Source organism: Vombatus ursinus, unplaced genomic scaffold (assembly GCF_900497805.2).
Source record: "Vombatus ursinus unplaced genomic scaffold, bare-nosed wombat genome assembly UNPS02014778.1, whole genome shotgun sequence".
In the NCBI taxonomy this organism is placed as follows: Eukaryota; Metazoa; Chordata; class Mammalia; order Diprotodontia; family Vombatidae; genus Vombatus; species Vombatus ursinus.
Window position 1 is genome coordinate 36,185,196 of NW_020954556.1, and position 15,553 is coordinate 36,200,748.

Here is a 15,553-nt window from a genome sequence, read left to right on the forward strand (position 1 = left end):
AAACACAAACCACTGGGGAATATGACAGAGTAATGATATTTTTGTTCTGTGATACCATAGACATAGATGAATGCAGCATCCCTCCTTACTGCCAGCAAAGATGTGTGAACACACCAGGTTCCTTTTATTGCCAGTGCAGTGCTGGATTTCAGTTGGCAGCAAACAACTACACCTGTGTAGGTAAGCCTTCTCAGGAAGGGATAACAGCCGCCTTCGCTTATTTAGGTCTCCAAAAAAAGTTCATGACAAATAACAGCATTGTTATTTCCAGTTTGATGTGTTTTAGTGAACTGGTTTTCATCAGGATCCTTTAAGCAAATCCCCAAACAAAAAAAGACAATAACCAATCTGTTTTCCAAAACATATCAAGATGTGAATGGAAAATTTTTTACTCTTGGTTTTATTTCTCCTCTGTGTATGCATTAAAAAAAAAATACAGAGCAGTTGATGTACACACACCAATTAGTCAATATTGTGTGAAATAAGGGTTGGAGGTGCCAAAGGGACTGGGGGTTATTGCAAGTTCATGTACATAAACTTTCCACTGACAGCACCTCCAATTCTCACATGCTGCTTCTCTTTTCAGAATGCACTGTCACGGCACACAATTTTAAGATTGGCATGACATGGAAAGAATCTAGCACGGGAAAAATGTCTTTTCACAATATTTTCAGTGCCTCAGAGCATTGCAAAACTCTGTATGGGTCTCAAAGGCCCATGTTATAATTGTAATGGAATTTAACAGAACCTATTTAAAAAGTAATAAATAGCACAGATAAATCTTCACCACGGCATGCTGAGAGACCATATCAGTGTGTGTTTCTTATATCAATTATTTATAGACTTGGCATTTTGTACCTGAAAAAAGAAAGATGCTGGAATGTACAGTTTAATAGCAGCACTAAATTGTTTTTGGAAAGGTTCATCACACGTTAGAATAGCTGTCATTCCTCGAAAAATGATTCCAGTGTTTCTAAAAAGGAATGTAAAGTCCTGATCTGAAATTGTTCCAGCAGCTGTGAAATCTAAATTGATGTTCTCCATTGAGCTTCTGCAGGGCAAAGGATTCAGCTAGGGAAATCAAGCACTTGTCATCAGCTGATGCAACTGGTACAAAGAAAGAAAATATGTTTAAAGATACGAAACCTGTCCTTTCAGATATCAATGAATGCGATGCCAGCAATCAGTGTGCTCAGCAATGCTACAATATCCTTGGTTCATTCATCTGTCAGTGTAACCAGGGATATGAGTTAAGCAGTGACAGACTCAACTGTGAAGGTGAGTTATTTCTCAAGTCACATCTAGTATAAATAGTACAAGGGTAGGGGTGGCAGGAGGTGGGAAGGAATCCTGTACCTTTTGTGAAATGAATTTTTGCTCAAAGAAATTCAACTTTGAATTCCAATTAATAGAGTATAGCTATAAAACTAGGGCAGGTAGATAGTGCAGTGGATAAAGTGCCAGGCCTGAGGTCAGGAAGACTCATATTCCTGAGTTCAAATCTGGCCTCAGACACTTACTAGCTGCATGACCCTATACAAGTCACTTAACCCTGATTGCCTCAGTTTCCTCATCTGTAAAATGAACTGGAGAAAGAAATAGCAAACCACTCCAGTATCTTTGCCAAGAAAACCCCACATGGGGACACAAAGAGTTGGACATGACTGAAAATGACTGAATAACAAGTAGAAGCAGAGTTGGAATATGAGTTATCAAAAGGAAACAGAAGAAACCAAAATAAGTATGGTTTTATGATGGGTGACAAGTAGGCCATTTAATTTCCATCAGAGAATAATGTGATGTAGGCACCTGAGTACCAGACAGGGATTCAAGATGGTTCCATCCCTGCCACCATTTATTCAGTGATATGACTGTGATCAAGTCCCTTCAACTCTTGGACCTTAGTTCCTACAGGGTTCTGATCCAAATTCTACTGTTAACTACCTATGTCATAGTGCCATTGTCTTAGAAGTGAAAGTGACCTTAGAGGTCATCTAGTCCAGTCCCCTCATTTTTCAGATAAGGAAACTAAGGTCCAGAGAAGTGAAGCAATTTGTCCCAGGAAACACAGGAAATGAGTAGAAAGATTCAAATCTGTATCTTAGCACTCCAAATCAAACACACTTTTCATTCTCTCTGTGACTTAACTGATCAATGCCTCAGTTTCCTCATTTGTAAAAGGAAGAGGTAGGACTGTGTGATCGCCTGTTTCCAAAGACCGAGTCTTCTATAACCCAGAATCATGGTGGTACTGAGCTGAGATTTATTTCTTTGTTATTTAGTTGATATGGGAAGGAAAAGTGGCTTATCCCTTGAAGAGCATGCATGTGCAAAGTCCCACAAGTATAATTCAAAAGACATGATATTTTCCTGAGGGTGATATCATCTACATTTCATATCCCTTTCCACCCAAAGGATCCTCCAAGTTTCACTTGGGGCCATGAGGGTCATGCCCCACCCTGCAAGCCCCACATCATGACTACTGTACTTCAGACTGAAAAAGAGTTGCTCCCTGGAACTTGCCATTTGCCCCTTCTGAGCAAATGAGAGGGACATCACCACAAAGAAATGCAAAGCACTCCTTGCCTCCAGGCCTGAGCATGCCATTTCCCAAAGCTTGCCAGGCCTTCCCACCCTGCCAGGGTTGGGACTTTTTTAGTCAATCCTCAGATCATCTTTATGGCAAATTCACCCAATTTCTGAGAAGTTTAATTTTTTAAAGTATGCTTTAAGACTGCTTACTCAACAACAAGGGAAATAGATATAATTTATTAACTAGTTCATTCTGGATTAGAAACTCCCCCAATACCCAGAAAAGATTCTATCCAATTCACTTTGTGCTCTGAAGAGCAGCTAATATTGTTAGCTTTTGCTAAAACTTGCCTTTGCTTCTCATATTGTATAATTCTGTTTGTGTCTTAAAAGATTTATGTGTTTATTTCCATTCTATTGCTCATCTTCAAATATATAAAAGTAAAATGTAATGAAATTAGCACCCAGTATAAGTCTCTAGACTTTGTCTTATTCCCCTCCATGAGCTACATGAGGGTAGTATGTCTTATCTAAACTTTGTTTCTTCTCCAACAAGGAACACAGTGTCCTGCATACATCAGGCACTTCCTAAATATTTTTATCATACATGTTTATTTTTTAAACAGAATCATACAATCTTAGAGCTGGCATGGACTTCAGAAAACATCTAGGAGTAGCTAGGTGCCAAAGTAGATAGAGCCTAGTGTTGAGCGTAGAGTCAGGAAGATCTGAGTTCAAATCCAGTCTCAGAAATTTATTAGCTGTGTGACCCTAGGCAAGTCATTTAACCTCTGTTTCCCTCAGTTTTCTCAACTGTAAAATGGTGATAATAATGGCACTTATATCTCAGAGCTGTTGTGAGAATCCAATGAAAGAACTGTAAAGTGCTTACACAATCCCTGACACTTAGTTAAGTATTGCATAAACATTAACGTATCATTATTATCATCTAGTCTAACATTTATATGATCTGTGAATCTCTTTAACATTTTTAACAAGTTGTCTCAGAAAACACCTTCAAGTGACAGGGAGCTCCGTCCCTGCTTTCACATTAGCATGTAAGCTCTTGAGAGGAGGGATTTATTTCATTTTTTGTATTTATATCCCCAGCACCTAGCATAGTGCTTGGCACACAGTAGATGCTTTAATTGATCACAGTGAATTTGTTTCAGATATTAGCTCTTGTTCTCTTCTATAGACATTGATGAATGCAGAACTTCAAGCTACCTGTGTCAATATCAATGTGTCAATGAACCAGGAAAATTCTCCTGTGTGTGCCCTGAGGGATACCAGGTCATTGGGAGTAGAACCTGTCAAGGTGAGTTTCCTTATCTCAATACTTTTTAAGTATTTGGCATTAGCTGGGAATTTCAAATGGGGGAGGTTTAAAAGAAAAAAATTATTGAATTTTCTACTTCTGGCCTTCATTTCTCTATGCTAGCTCATGTCATGTCTAGCTCTTTCCTCCTTCATTCAGCAAGAAAGGTATCAAATCAAAGCTCCTTGCCTAATTATACAAATGATTTAAAACATTAACTTTTCTTGAGATTTTGTAGCCAGTCTTTTTCTAGCTCATTTCTTAGTTTTTCATGGATGGAACTTTTATGAAACACAAATCTTAGTATTACAGAACTTTGTTATGCTATATATGATCAATAACTTCCCAGTATACCAGGAAAAGAAAGTTCTGCAGTGAGCTTAATTCTCTCAGTGCCCAAACTTCAAGTAAATTACTTAGGTTCTTTTGGAAGCTACATAAATTGTTAAAGTTCAAGTTAGAAAGTCACTTAGGTTCTGGGAAAATAGGATTTCTTTTGTCATAGAACCTGATGCCTACCTGGACATAGCTTGAGCTCTTTGGAGAAAAAAATCCTATTAATCTCAATCTCTGTGTGTTACAGTTAAGAATAAGGATATTTAAGGTTTATGCCAAGAAACAGTAAGAAACCACCTAGGTAGTATAACTTCAAGGATTCTGGGAAAAACTCTTTTGGCCAAAAATATGCCTCTCTCACCTACTCTGTAAAAATGTGAATTTCTGTTACTGTGGGAGCCAAATGCCACTAAATGTGGGAACAAGGTCATCTGTGATAAAGCTCAAAAGGCATATACCAAATGAACACTCAGGTATTGATAAGTGATATCAGATCCATTCTTGAAAGGAGGGTTTGGATGAACTCAATTTTGTACCTACTTATTTGCACCTTGTCTCTCTTTGAAGGCTATATTTTTGCCTCAAGGCTTAGAATAGTGCCCATCACACAATATGTACTTAATAAAGGCTTGCTGGCCAAGAATATGCTTGGAGGTGAATGTAATTCCCTTCAGGGCAGAGACCATTTTTCATTTTTATCTTTCTATCTTCATGATATGGACAGAAACAGTGAAGTGGTACAGTGGATAGAGAACAAGGCCTGGAGTCAGGAAGACCTGAGTTCAATTCAGCCTCACTTCAATTCCATCACTTAAAAGCTGCGTGATCCTGGACAAGTCATTTAACCTTGGTGTGCCTCAGTTTCCTCAACTGTAAAATGGGGATCATAATAGCATCTATATTCCAGGGTTGTCATGAGGATCAAATGAGTTAATATTTGGATCAATATGAGATAACAAGTAAGATGCTTAGCACATTGCCTTGCATATAGTAGGAACTATATGAACACTAGCTATTATTATGACCTCGCATGGTACTTTTAACATATTAGGATTTTAGTAAATGTTTGTTGAATTGAATTGACTTTACCTTGGACTATGCCTAAATAAACTTATTAACATTAAATGTGAGGGGCTGATATATATATATGTATATATATATTATTTTTTTTTATTCTGCATACATCTGTTTACCTATAGCCCAACTCCTAAAGAGAGTATAAAGATATCCAGACCAGGACATTTTTTTTAAAATGAAGCTTAGTTATTTTAAGTTATAAAGGGAAAAACCCCTTTTACCTTATATTCTGTAAGCCTATCTGACTTCTTGTTGTTGTTCAGATTGAATTGAGCTGAATAGCTCCATCCTTCACATCAGCATCCTTACTCCAAGTACTGGAATTTGCATAAACCATCAAAATCATGTAGTACCACTACATATATAAGACAAAAGACCACTTATATAAGACAAAAGCAATCTTTTAAAGCCCATCTAGATAGATAAAGGAGTTAAATCAAAATTCACATTACTGGAAGTCATGAATGAAACTCCAGCATAAAGGTTCTTTTAGCAGTTTCTAGCCTTTAATTAACAAACTGCTCTTGGCTTCTGGTGCAACTAGAGAACAAATGGTACCTTTATACTTCAAAAAAAATAAACAAAAAATATTAAGGGGGAAAGTCTCCTGAAATTTATTCAGGTGGAATCTAAGATTTCTATTAATAGCCCCATTGAGTTTATAAGAAATCTCTCTTAATCATTGGATCTTAAAAGTTGTATGACATTTTCTAGAGATTTAGGTTAATTATAGACAAGTCAGAAGCCCAGCATGTTCATTCTTTACTTTTTTTTTTAATAAAATGAAACGTGGAAGACATTCATTTGAATGCCATTCATTTTGTTGAAGTGGAAATAGTGGTGACCAGGGCATAATCCTGGCTCAGTAACCAACTTTGTGACCATGGACAAATCATGTGACCCTTCTATAACTCCATTTCTTCTTCCATTAGATGAGGTTAATATCTAGCCCTATTCTACCTTACTAGATTTTATGAGGTTCAAAGTACAAAATAGACATAAAAGTGTTTTGATGAAAGGTAAAGTAATACGCAAATACATTACATTAAGGCAAAAATATCTGTTCCTAATAATTTTTAAAAGGAAAATAGATACCAGTCTTTGAAATGGTCTAGCCACTGTCCTTTCAGGAATCATGGTGATGATGATATAGGGATCTTTGCAGCTAGGTGGCAGAGTCAATGGACCCCAGGACTTGGAATCCGGAGATCTAAGGTCAAATTTCTGCCTGAGACAATTATTAGTTATGTGACCCTGGGCAACTAACTTAACCTCTCTTTGCCTCACCTTCTCCCAGAATTTTTGCGAGGATCAAATGAAATAATATTTGTAAAATACTTTGTAAACTTTGAAGCACTATATAAATGATAATAATATTTATATAGCAATTATATAGTGCCTAATATGTGCCAGGCACTGTGCTAAGTGCTTTACAAATATTATCTCATTTGATCCTCACAACAACTCTGGGAGGTAGGTGCTATTATAATCCCCATTTTTTACAGTTAAGGAAACTGAGGTTAAATGACTTGCCCACGGTCACACAGCTACTAAGTCTGAAGCCAGATTTGAACTCATTTATTCCTGACTCCAAGCTTAGAACTCTATCCACTGCACCATCTCCCTTCCTTATTATTATGACTGAGATTCCAAAAACTTCCCCCAAAAAATAAAAAAAAAACCTGGAAAAATCCTGGAAAGATGGTAGAATGAGTAAAAAGCCCCAAAATGCAGATGGAGAAGGGTCAAGAAGGGATTCAACATTACTAGATCTCAAGATATATAGTAATTAAATTTTTTTGACACTGGTTTAAAAAACAGAAAAGTAGACCAGTGGAACAGACTAGATAAATAAGAAGTGTAAGTAATCAAAAGCAGTTATATCAAGGAAGGAATCCCTTTTTGACAAGAAGTGCTGGGAACACTGGAAAGTAATATAGCAGAAATTTGGTTTACAACAACATCATATACCATATTACCACAATAAGTTCAAAATGGATAGGTAAACTAAATTTAAAAGGTCACACCATTAAAAAAATGGAAAAGAATGAAATCAGAAACCTTAGCTATTGAAGGGGAAGAATTCTCAAACAAACAAGGAAGAGAAAAGATTATAAAACATAAGATAAGCACTTTTGACTACATGAAATTTTAAACTTTTTGTATTAATAAAATCAAGAAAGACAGGATTAGAAGATAAACAATGGGAACAGTTTCCAAAAGAATTGCAAACCATAAATGACCATTTCAAAACTTGCTCCAAATCATTAATATTAAGATAAATGACAATTAGAACAACTCTGATGTTTTACCTTATATAGTAGAAAATGGCAAAAATGACAAAAGTTGGAATAGTCAATTTTGGGAGGATTACAGGAAGAAAGGCATATTGATGCACTATCGGTAGAACTGTGAAATGGTTCAACAATTCTACATACCATTTTGAAAGTATTCGAGAAAAATTGCTACATTGTCCATACCCTTTGATCCAGCAATGCCACAACCAGGCATATACCCTATAGGAAAATAAGTCAAAGACAGAAACTAAACTCCAGTATATTTCAAAATATTCAAAATAGGTCTCCTTGTGCTATAAAAAACTGGAAACAGTGTATCTATGCCCATTGATCTGGGGATGGCTGGAAAAAAAATTATGGCATATGACTATAAGGTAATAGTCTATTTTCAGTAAGAAACAATGAATTGAGTAGTTCAGAGAAATATGGGAAGAGAACAGAACAAAGAGAACAATACACATGGGGACTACAACAATGTAAATGAAAAGTTCACTAAAAGGAAGTAGAATTTGAAAGAACTCAAAAAAAGGAAAGTCTCAGAGAAGAAATAATGAAGATATGAGACTTTCGTATTATTGTATATGTTATCAGGTACACTTATTATATCTAACACTTTTGCTTAATTGTTGTTCTTTGTCATGATGGAAATGATGGGCAATTACTGTGACACTGATGCAAAAGGCTTCTATAAAACATTTTTGAAAATTAAATCACCTCCATTCTTTGTAAAAAGTTCTTTCTTTGTAAAAATCAGTATTTGATGTGTATACACCTTTATTTTTGTACGAAAATTATCCTGACCCATCATCTCCAGATATAAATGAGTGTGAGACAGCAAATGAATGCCGAGAAGAGGAAATGTGTTGGAATTACCATGGTGGATTCCGCTGTTATCCACGAAACCCATGCCCAGATCCCTACGTCCTGACATCAGAGAAGTAAGAAAAGTCATATCTCTTTCAAAAGATGGCACTGTTCACAACTCAGAAAGTCAAAACAGTTAGCAGCTTCATGAATATATGTCCATTTTGAATGCTTTCATTTTGTTTTGTTTTGTTTTGCAGTCGTTGTATTTGCCCTGTATCAAACGCAGTGTGCCGAGATCTTCCTCACTCTATAGTCTATAAGTATATGAGTATCCGATCAGATAGGTCTGTGCCATCAGATATCTTCCAAATCCGGGCTACTACTATTTATGCCAACACTATTAACACTTTCAGGATTAAATCTGGAAATGAAAATGGAGAGTTTTACTTACGAGTAAGTATTTTACATTAAGTCTCAGCTATGGAAAGGGGTGGCAGTATTATTTCTTGATAGGATGTCAGGCACCTCCACTCAGTCTTAAACAAAAGTAGAAAAATAACCCTTAAAAGTTTATTATTTTGTTAATCTCACAAATTTTTCATTTTTCACATGCAATCAAACGTACACACTTTCTCTCAATGGGTTGAGAAATGTTCTCCTTCCCAAATGAACCATTTTTGGCACTGGTACTATCACCATACTCCCAGTCATCACAAGCTAGAAACCTTAAAGTCATTTTCTCTTCTTCCCCTCCATTTTTCACTGAGCCCTTTCTTAGTCAAATCTACTCTTTCTTTACAACTGTCACCACTGGAGTTCAGGCACTTAACACATCACAACTGGATTACTGCAGTAGCCTCCTAGTACACTTGGTCTCACTGTTTCCAGTCTCCCCCTGTGCCAGCCTACATAATCTTAGTGAGTCTGTTTTTGGTCTTAAATCTGGCACATTTTAAGATAGGATCAACGCCCTTCACAGAGCAGTTACAAGTTGGTAGGGGCCATTTCATTCTAAAATAACTTTATTCATGAAGTTGAAACTTTCTCGAAAATACCTTTAGGAATAGTTTATTCTTAATCAACTTTAAAAGTCGAGGTTTCATTTTAAGAAAAGGAAAAATAAACTGGGAAAACTATGTTTGTGGTAAGGTTTGCACATTTTTACATGTTTACATGTTTACACAGTTCTGTGATGTGTATGTGTTTCTTTGCCAATGAGTTAGATATGATTAATTTCTTATAACTGACTTCTAAAAATAAAAAAATGGCCATCTGTAATTTGACTTACAGCTCTTTGCTACTCCCTTTGTTTACCTATAAAGAAGCATAGATTCACTCAATATTTAATGTCTAAAGCCTAAAGTGCCAGACATAAAATTTATTAGGGTGATTTTTTTCTTCCTCAGATAATGCTAGGCGAGTAATATTGGATCATATAAATTACCATGATAGTGCACAGCAGTTGGATAGAAACATGTCAAAACCTTTCTTTTGAAAAATTAACTTTAGAATTTAAAATAAGCATAATTTAAGACCTGAAGAAAATAATCTTGGGACAACTAACAAGCAGTTAAAAATGGGATACAGTTCAATCTGTCCTTTTCTATGAACATAAATATGTATTCTTTGAAAGTTGAGTGTAGTTCATCTTAGGGCGCTCCTCAAAAGTTAACTAAATTCCTTATTATTTGTTATCAATACAGTATATTCAGCTTGCTTATTTACAAACCAAATGCTTTCCCAAATGAAAATAATGAATCTTCCTTGCCATGAATGAGATAAAGCACTGACAGCTTTGGGATTTTAAATTTTAGCCATTTTTTTTTCTTATTTGATTCAACAAGAATTTTTAAAATGACTGTGGGAAGAGTATGATATTCCATAGTAATAGTGATAAAAGCATGGTTATTTCATATCCCATGATTCAAGAGTAACCAAAACAACTGCTGCAAAATTTCTCCCAATGAATTTTTACTTATGCAAAAGTTCAACCCATAAGTATCAGAGATTCACGAATTTCTTATTTAGTAACTACTGTGTGCCCCACCCCATGCTGGATGTATTGCAGGATGAAGAAGAAATATTAAATGTATTCCTGTCTTCAGAGAGTTATCATTAGACAAAATTAACAAATCTAAAACAAGCATAGAACAGTTTTGTACGAAACCAACTGGTGTTGATAATACTATTATTGAAAAAAGAAAAAAAGAAAAAAGAAAGAACAGTGTGAACTGCTACAGTTAGTCAGAGAAAGCTTCCTGGAGGAGATGAGAAATATACTGAGTTTTGACATTCCCTTTTGAGTACAATGACTACAATTTGAGTAACTACAATCAGATGAACAGTGACTGCAGAGGTCAACCAGGTAGCTTTTTCACAATATTGCATGATATCTGTCAATTTTCATTTTCCTATCAAATAAATTCTGATTAAAATTATCACAAATATTAACAATCAAATATTAAATTTTTTCTTTGTGGGCACGGACAATGTTTTTTGTGTCCCTCACAATTTCTGACACAGTGTTTTGTACATAATAGGTGCTCAAGAAATATTTGCTGAAAGAACATTGTATAAGAAAAGCATTCTGTGGTACATAGACACCTCTGACTATCGCTCCTTTTCTTTCAAGCCTCAACACAAATTTATGTAAAAAGTCATTACAGATCATTTCCATCAACCTTCATCTTCTCACTCTGTCAACTGGTATTAAGCATGCATTCATACTCTTACTTCTCTAGTCTTCTTTGCCCTTTGGATTACCTTACAATAAACAGAAAGAGAGAGGCAAAATGCTACAGGGTGATTCCTGTGATCTCCATGACACCCATCTAGTGCAAGGTTCTTAATCTCGGGCTCCTGAATTTGTTTGTTTTCAATATTTTCATAACTGTGTTTCAATATAATTTATTTCCTATGTAATCCTTACTTTATATATTTAAAAATATTATTTTGAAATGGACTATCCATTGGCTTTACCAGATTGCCAATGACACAAAAAAAGTTAAGAAATACCTAGTCTAGGGGCAGCTAGGTGGTGCAATGAATAGAGCTCTGGCCTTGGAGTCAGAAGGACCTGAGTTCAAATCCGGCCTCAGACACTTGACACTTACTAGCTGTGTGACCCTAGGCAAGTCACTTAACCCTGATTGCCTCACCAAAAACCATTGCCCCTTGCACTGTACCATGAGACCCCTTACTTTCAGTCCAAAGGGAATAATTTTCACTCATGTCACCATTTAGCTAATGTCACTCAACAAACATTTATCGCCTAACTTGCTTGAACATTCTACCTCCTTCCAATTATCCACCTTGCATTTGCACAATATCAGTTTCTTTAATAAGCTTTGTGGTTTTACTACTGTTTTACAGTGTGTCTCTGTCAGAAACATCTGAAAATAGTTTGTTTCTGACTTTTTAAAGAGGCCAGGCTCTTTTCCTTAAACATTGTAAAATCTCATTCAACCAAACACAGCAGTGTTTAAACAGAGATATGTTGTGGTTTTTCCATAAATGTCTTTTGAACTACAGAAAGATTTGTAAGTTGTTCAACTCCAGAAATTCATAATATTATACAGAATAAAGGGATATGGTACTTTCCCTTTAATATAAACATGATTGTTCAGTATTTTTAATATGCTTATTAGCATAGGCATACTAGCAAATGACTAAAGATTAAACATTTAAATTTATTGTATATATTTATTGTAGTTATAGATGTTAACTGAATTCCCACGCTTGGGAAACATTAAAGCCTGAGAATTTGCCAACCTTAGAACCTACTTATGAACTTACTGACCCAATTAGAGACTCACATGCTGAAACAACCATTTGTACATTACATATCTATAATTTTATTGTTTATCATCTTTAAAATATATGAGATCATAACTTATTTAGTTATAGGAACAAAATTTTAAGAGGTACACTAATATTATGGCATTGAACACTATCTAAAGGGTATATTTAATACTTTTAAATGATTTATAATCATAAATCACTGATATTTCCCAAAGCAATAGTTCTCAAACTTTTTCACCATCCTTCTCACATAGTCCATGCCTCCCCTCCACCAAAAGGGAGTCAGTGTATTCCTATCCCATTGAGACTTTTCATGTCTGACTCTTCATGAGCCCATTAGGAGTTTTCTTGGCAAAGATATTGGAGCAGTTTACCGTTTCCTTCTCCAGCTCATTTTACAGATGCAGAAACTGAGGCAAACAGGGCTAAGTGGTTTGCCCAGGATCACACAATTAGTGTGTGACTCACAAAATGCAAGGTCTTGTTGAAAATGAAGGACAAACAACAATAGCATCCCATTGAGACAATGATAATAATACCATCTTGACTTTTTCTGTTTATTTTTAAAGTGATCCACTTCTCATCTGAGTGATCTTTAGCTAAAGTTGGGTTCAATTAAAAGGAAGACTATATTAAAAAAAAAAAAAAGGAAGACTATAGGCATAGATGGAAGCCTAGAGGACAAGGTACTATCAGAAAGGCAGAAACTGGGTACCTGTGAGAAGGTAATAATGATTGGAGGTGAACAGGGAACAAGGTGAGCATAGCAGGCTACATTGGAAAAGGGTGAGGTAGTGAGAAGAAGATGATACCTTTCTTGCAGATTTTCCCACAGCTCTTAAAAGAGCTATAGTTCCTAGTGAAAAAAGTAGCAGCCTGAGAGAAACTTGTCTTCTTATTCTCTTTTTTTTCTAATTGCAGCAAACAAGTGCCATAAGTGCAATGCTCGTGTTAGTGAAGTCACTATCTGGACCAAGAGAATATGTTGTAGATCTCGAGATGTTGACAGTCAACAGCATAGGAACCTTCCGGACCAGCTCATTGTTAAGACTAACAATAATAGTAGGGCCATACTCATTTTAGTCATTCATCAGAAACCACCATAGGCACTTAAATCAGCCAAAGAATATTGTTATCTTAAAGTACTAAATATTTTATTTATAGACATATCTAGTAAGCCTACATCTGTAATCTGTACACTCACCTATAATTCAAAAAAATTAGCACCGTGTTTATAAATGGGCATTGTCACATACTGTCAAGATTCAAAGTTTGCCTTTATTACTGTTTCTGAGTTAGACATTAATCCACTAAAGAGGTCTAGTTCAAGAGATCTATGAATATACTATCCTGTGAAATTTCAGGGTTGGTTTGTTTTTTCCTATCACAATAGGACAAAGCAAAAGATAATACATGACACTCATAATGGTTTAAAAAACAATTTAATACAACTTTACTGACAATCACATAAAGGAAACAAAAATTTAATATTAAGTAACATACAAGTGAAAATTTATCTAATAGGTTAAATGTATTTCTTTTTTTAACTGCCTTGTAAGGAGGAGAAAAGGTCAATAAAAATCTATTTCTTTAGAAAATGAGGACCTATCTTATATTTGTGTTGTTTTTTACATCTGGCTTAGAGGTGGTTATTTATTACATGGCAGAGGAGAGATTGTATTGAAGCTTTGATTACAATATGATGATGTTCATTTCCAAGGGCCATCCTAATTTTCTTTTTTTAAAAATATGGATTATGATTATTCATTCTTTCATTCAATACATTCAATAAACATTTATTAAGCACCTACTATGTGCCCAGCACTGTAAATTTTGTCCAACAGTGCATGAAATTTTTAATAGAAAATTATAGTGTTGAAAAATATTTTCAGTGTTCTTTGTATAAGAAAATCATGACTATTTCTAGCTCTATGGCATACCCGTTGTCACTGATCTGAAGAGTCCCAAGGAACAGGAGAGTTTCTTGTGACATTAGAGTACCATGTGACATGAAACAAAATGAAGATAAAACACAATTTTTCAGAATTCTTTTGCTGAAGGGGTTTGCCTTCCTGGTTAGAATTTAAATTCCAAAGTTTGCTGCCTTATAAACATAGCTTTTAATTAGTACATGACATATGCACAAAGATGGAAAAAAAAAAGCAGGTCTGGTCTGATGTATAAGACTTAAGATTTTATTCCTTATGTCCAGATTAGGGAGGGGCTGGGAACTGACATTCAAGTGAACAAAATCAAATTACCTTTCCATTTATATCTGTGAAAAAGCTTTAGTGTCCTCTTCTTTGTCTCAAATGTAACAGTTTTTACTTTGATGTACAAATATATTTTTTATAAAAATAAATGTAATTCTTATAGTGGATCATCTAGTCTCTGGCTTATGTGAGATTCTGACAGCCTATACAATTTTGGTTTCTGGAAACAAATGAGAAGATTATTCCAAATCTGTGCCCCTTATGGGAGGTGGACTACAACATTCTGGTAGTTAAGATCAATTAATAGGATTTACTCAAGGAAAAGTAACCTCCTGAGGAATAAGGACATGGTTCAGGTCTTGATATACGGAAAACAAAAAAAAAAAAAAAAGAAAAGCCAATATTGTACCAGTCAATGCAAAGTTAATAGTCTTACCTGTCAACAAAATCCAAATGAGTAAGAAGTAGGAGTTTACAATAAAAGTCAAAACCTGGGTTAGTTACCACAAGGTTGAACAAGGAAATTCCCTTGACTGAGCAATGGGTATTGGCAAAAAGGTTGGTTTATCTCATAAAACTTCTTCACCCAAGGCACCATTCTTTTATTATGGTGATATCACAGCCATGACTGCTCTTTGTTGTGCTATATCAGCATCATTGTGAGCCCAGACGCTACCTTTCCCTATAGAAAGTGTGGTGAGTGAAAGATGAAATAACTAAGGAAACAAAGATTTGATCTTCCAAAAATATCAATTTATTAAGCAATGCATGCTAATTACCTAACAAATTGGACCAGGCCACTTCCTTAGTTTTGGGATGGACCCCGAATAGAGGGGGAGACAGATTTTTATACATTAAAAATAATTAATAAAAAAAGGAAATAATATGACATTAGGTAATCTGATTTCTAATTGGATAAAAGATTAGGGACTTTCCAAGTTGGGAGGGGGAGAGTGAACAGGTGTAATTCAAAAAAAGAGGTATCCCATCTCCCCCCAAGTGTCAGTGAACAAAGGAACATGGAAACAGTAATTGTTTAGTTTTCAGATAAGACACGTGGGTTGCTTGAGATAGACAATTGTGAGAAAATTCCTTGCATCACTCTTTGGAGCTGACTGAGTTTCTGATCAGCATAGCCGAGGTTCTTTGTTAAGAGTGTCTAAACAACAGGA

At 35.3% G+C, this 15,553-nt stretch overlaps 1 protein-coding gene across 3 annotated transcripts in view; it reads left to right on the forward strand.

Annotated features, from left to right (window-relative positions):
* The window catches only part of EFEMP1 (EGF containing fibulin extracellular matrix protein 1), a 71,034-nt gene extending 56,486 nt beyond the window's left edge, over positions 1–14,548 (forward strand). For all 3 annotated transcript variants that reach the window (XM_027865219.1, XM_027865221.1, XM_027865220.1), the window contains 6 exons: positions 61–180; positions 1,159–1,278; positions 3,731–3,850; positions 8,375–8,498; positions 8,625–8,820; positions 13,090–14,548. In XM_027865219.1, coding sequence (XP_027721020.1) covers positions 61–180; positions 1,159–1,278; positions 3,731–3,850; positions 8,375–8,498; positions 8,625–8,820; positions 13,090–13,251 — 842 coding nt within the window. In that variant the 3' untranslated portion in view covers positions 13,252–14,548. The remainder of the gene's footprint in view (positions 1–60; positions 181–1,158; positions 1,279–3,730; positions 3,851–8,374; positions 8,499–8,624; positions 8,821–13,089) is intronic.
* Positions 14,549–15,553: the final 1,005 nt, after the last annotated feature.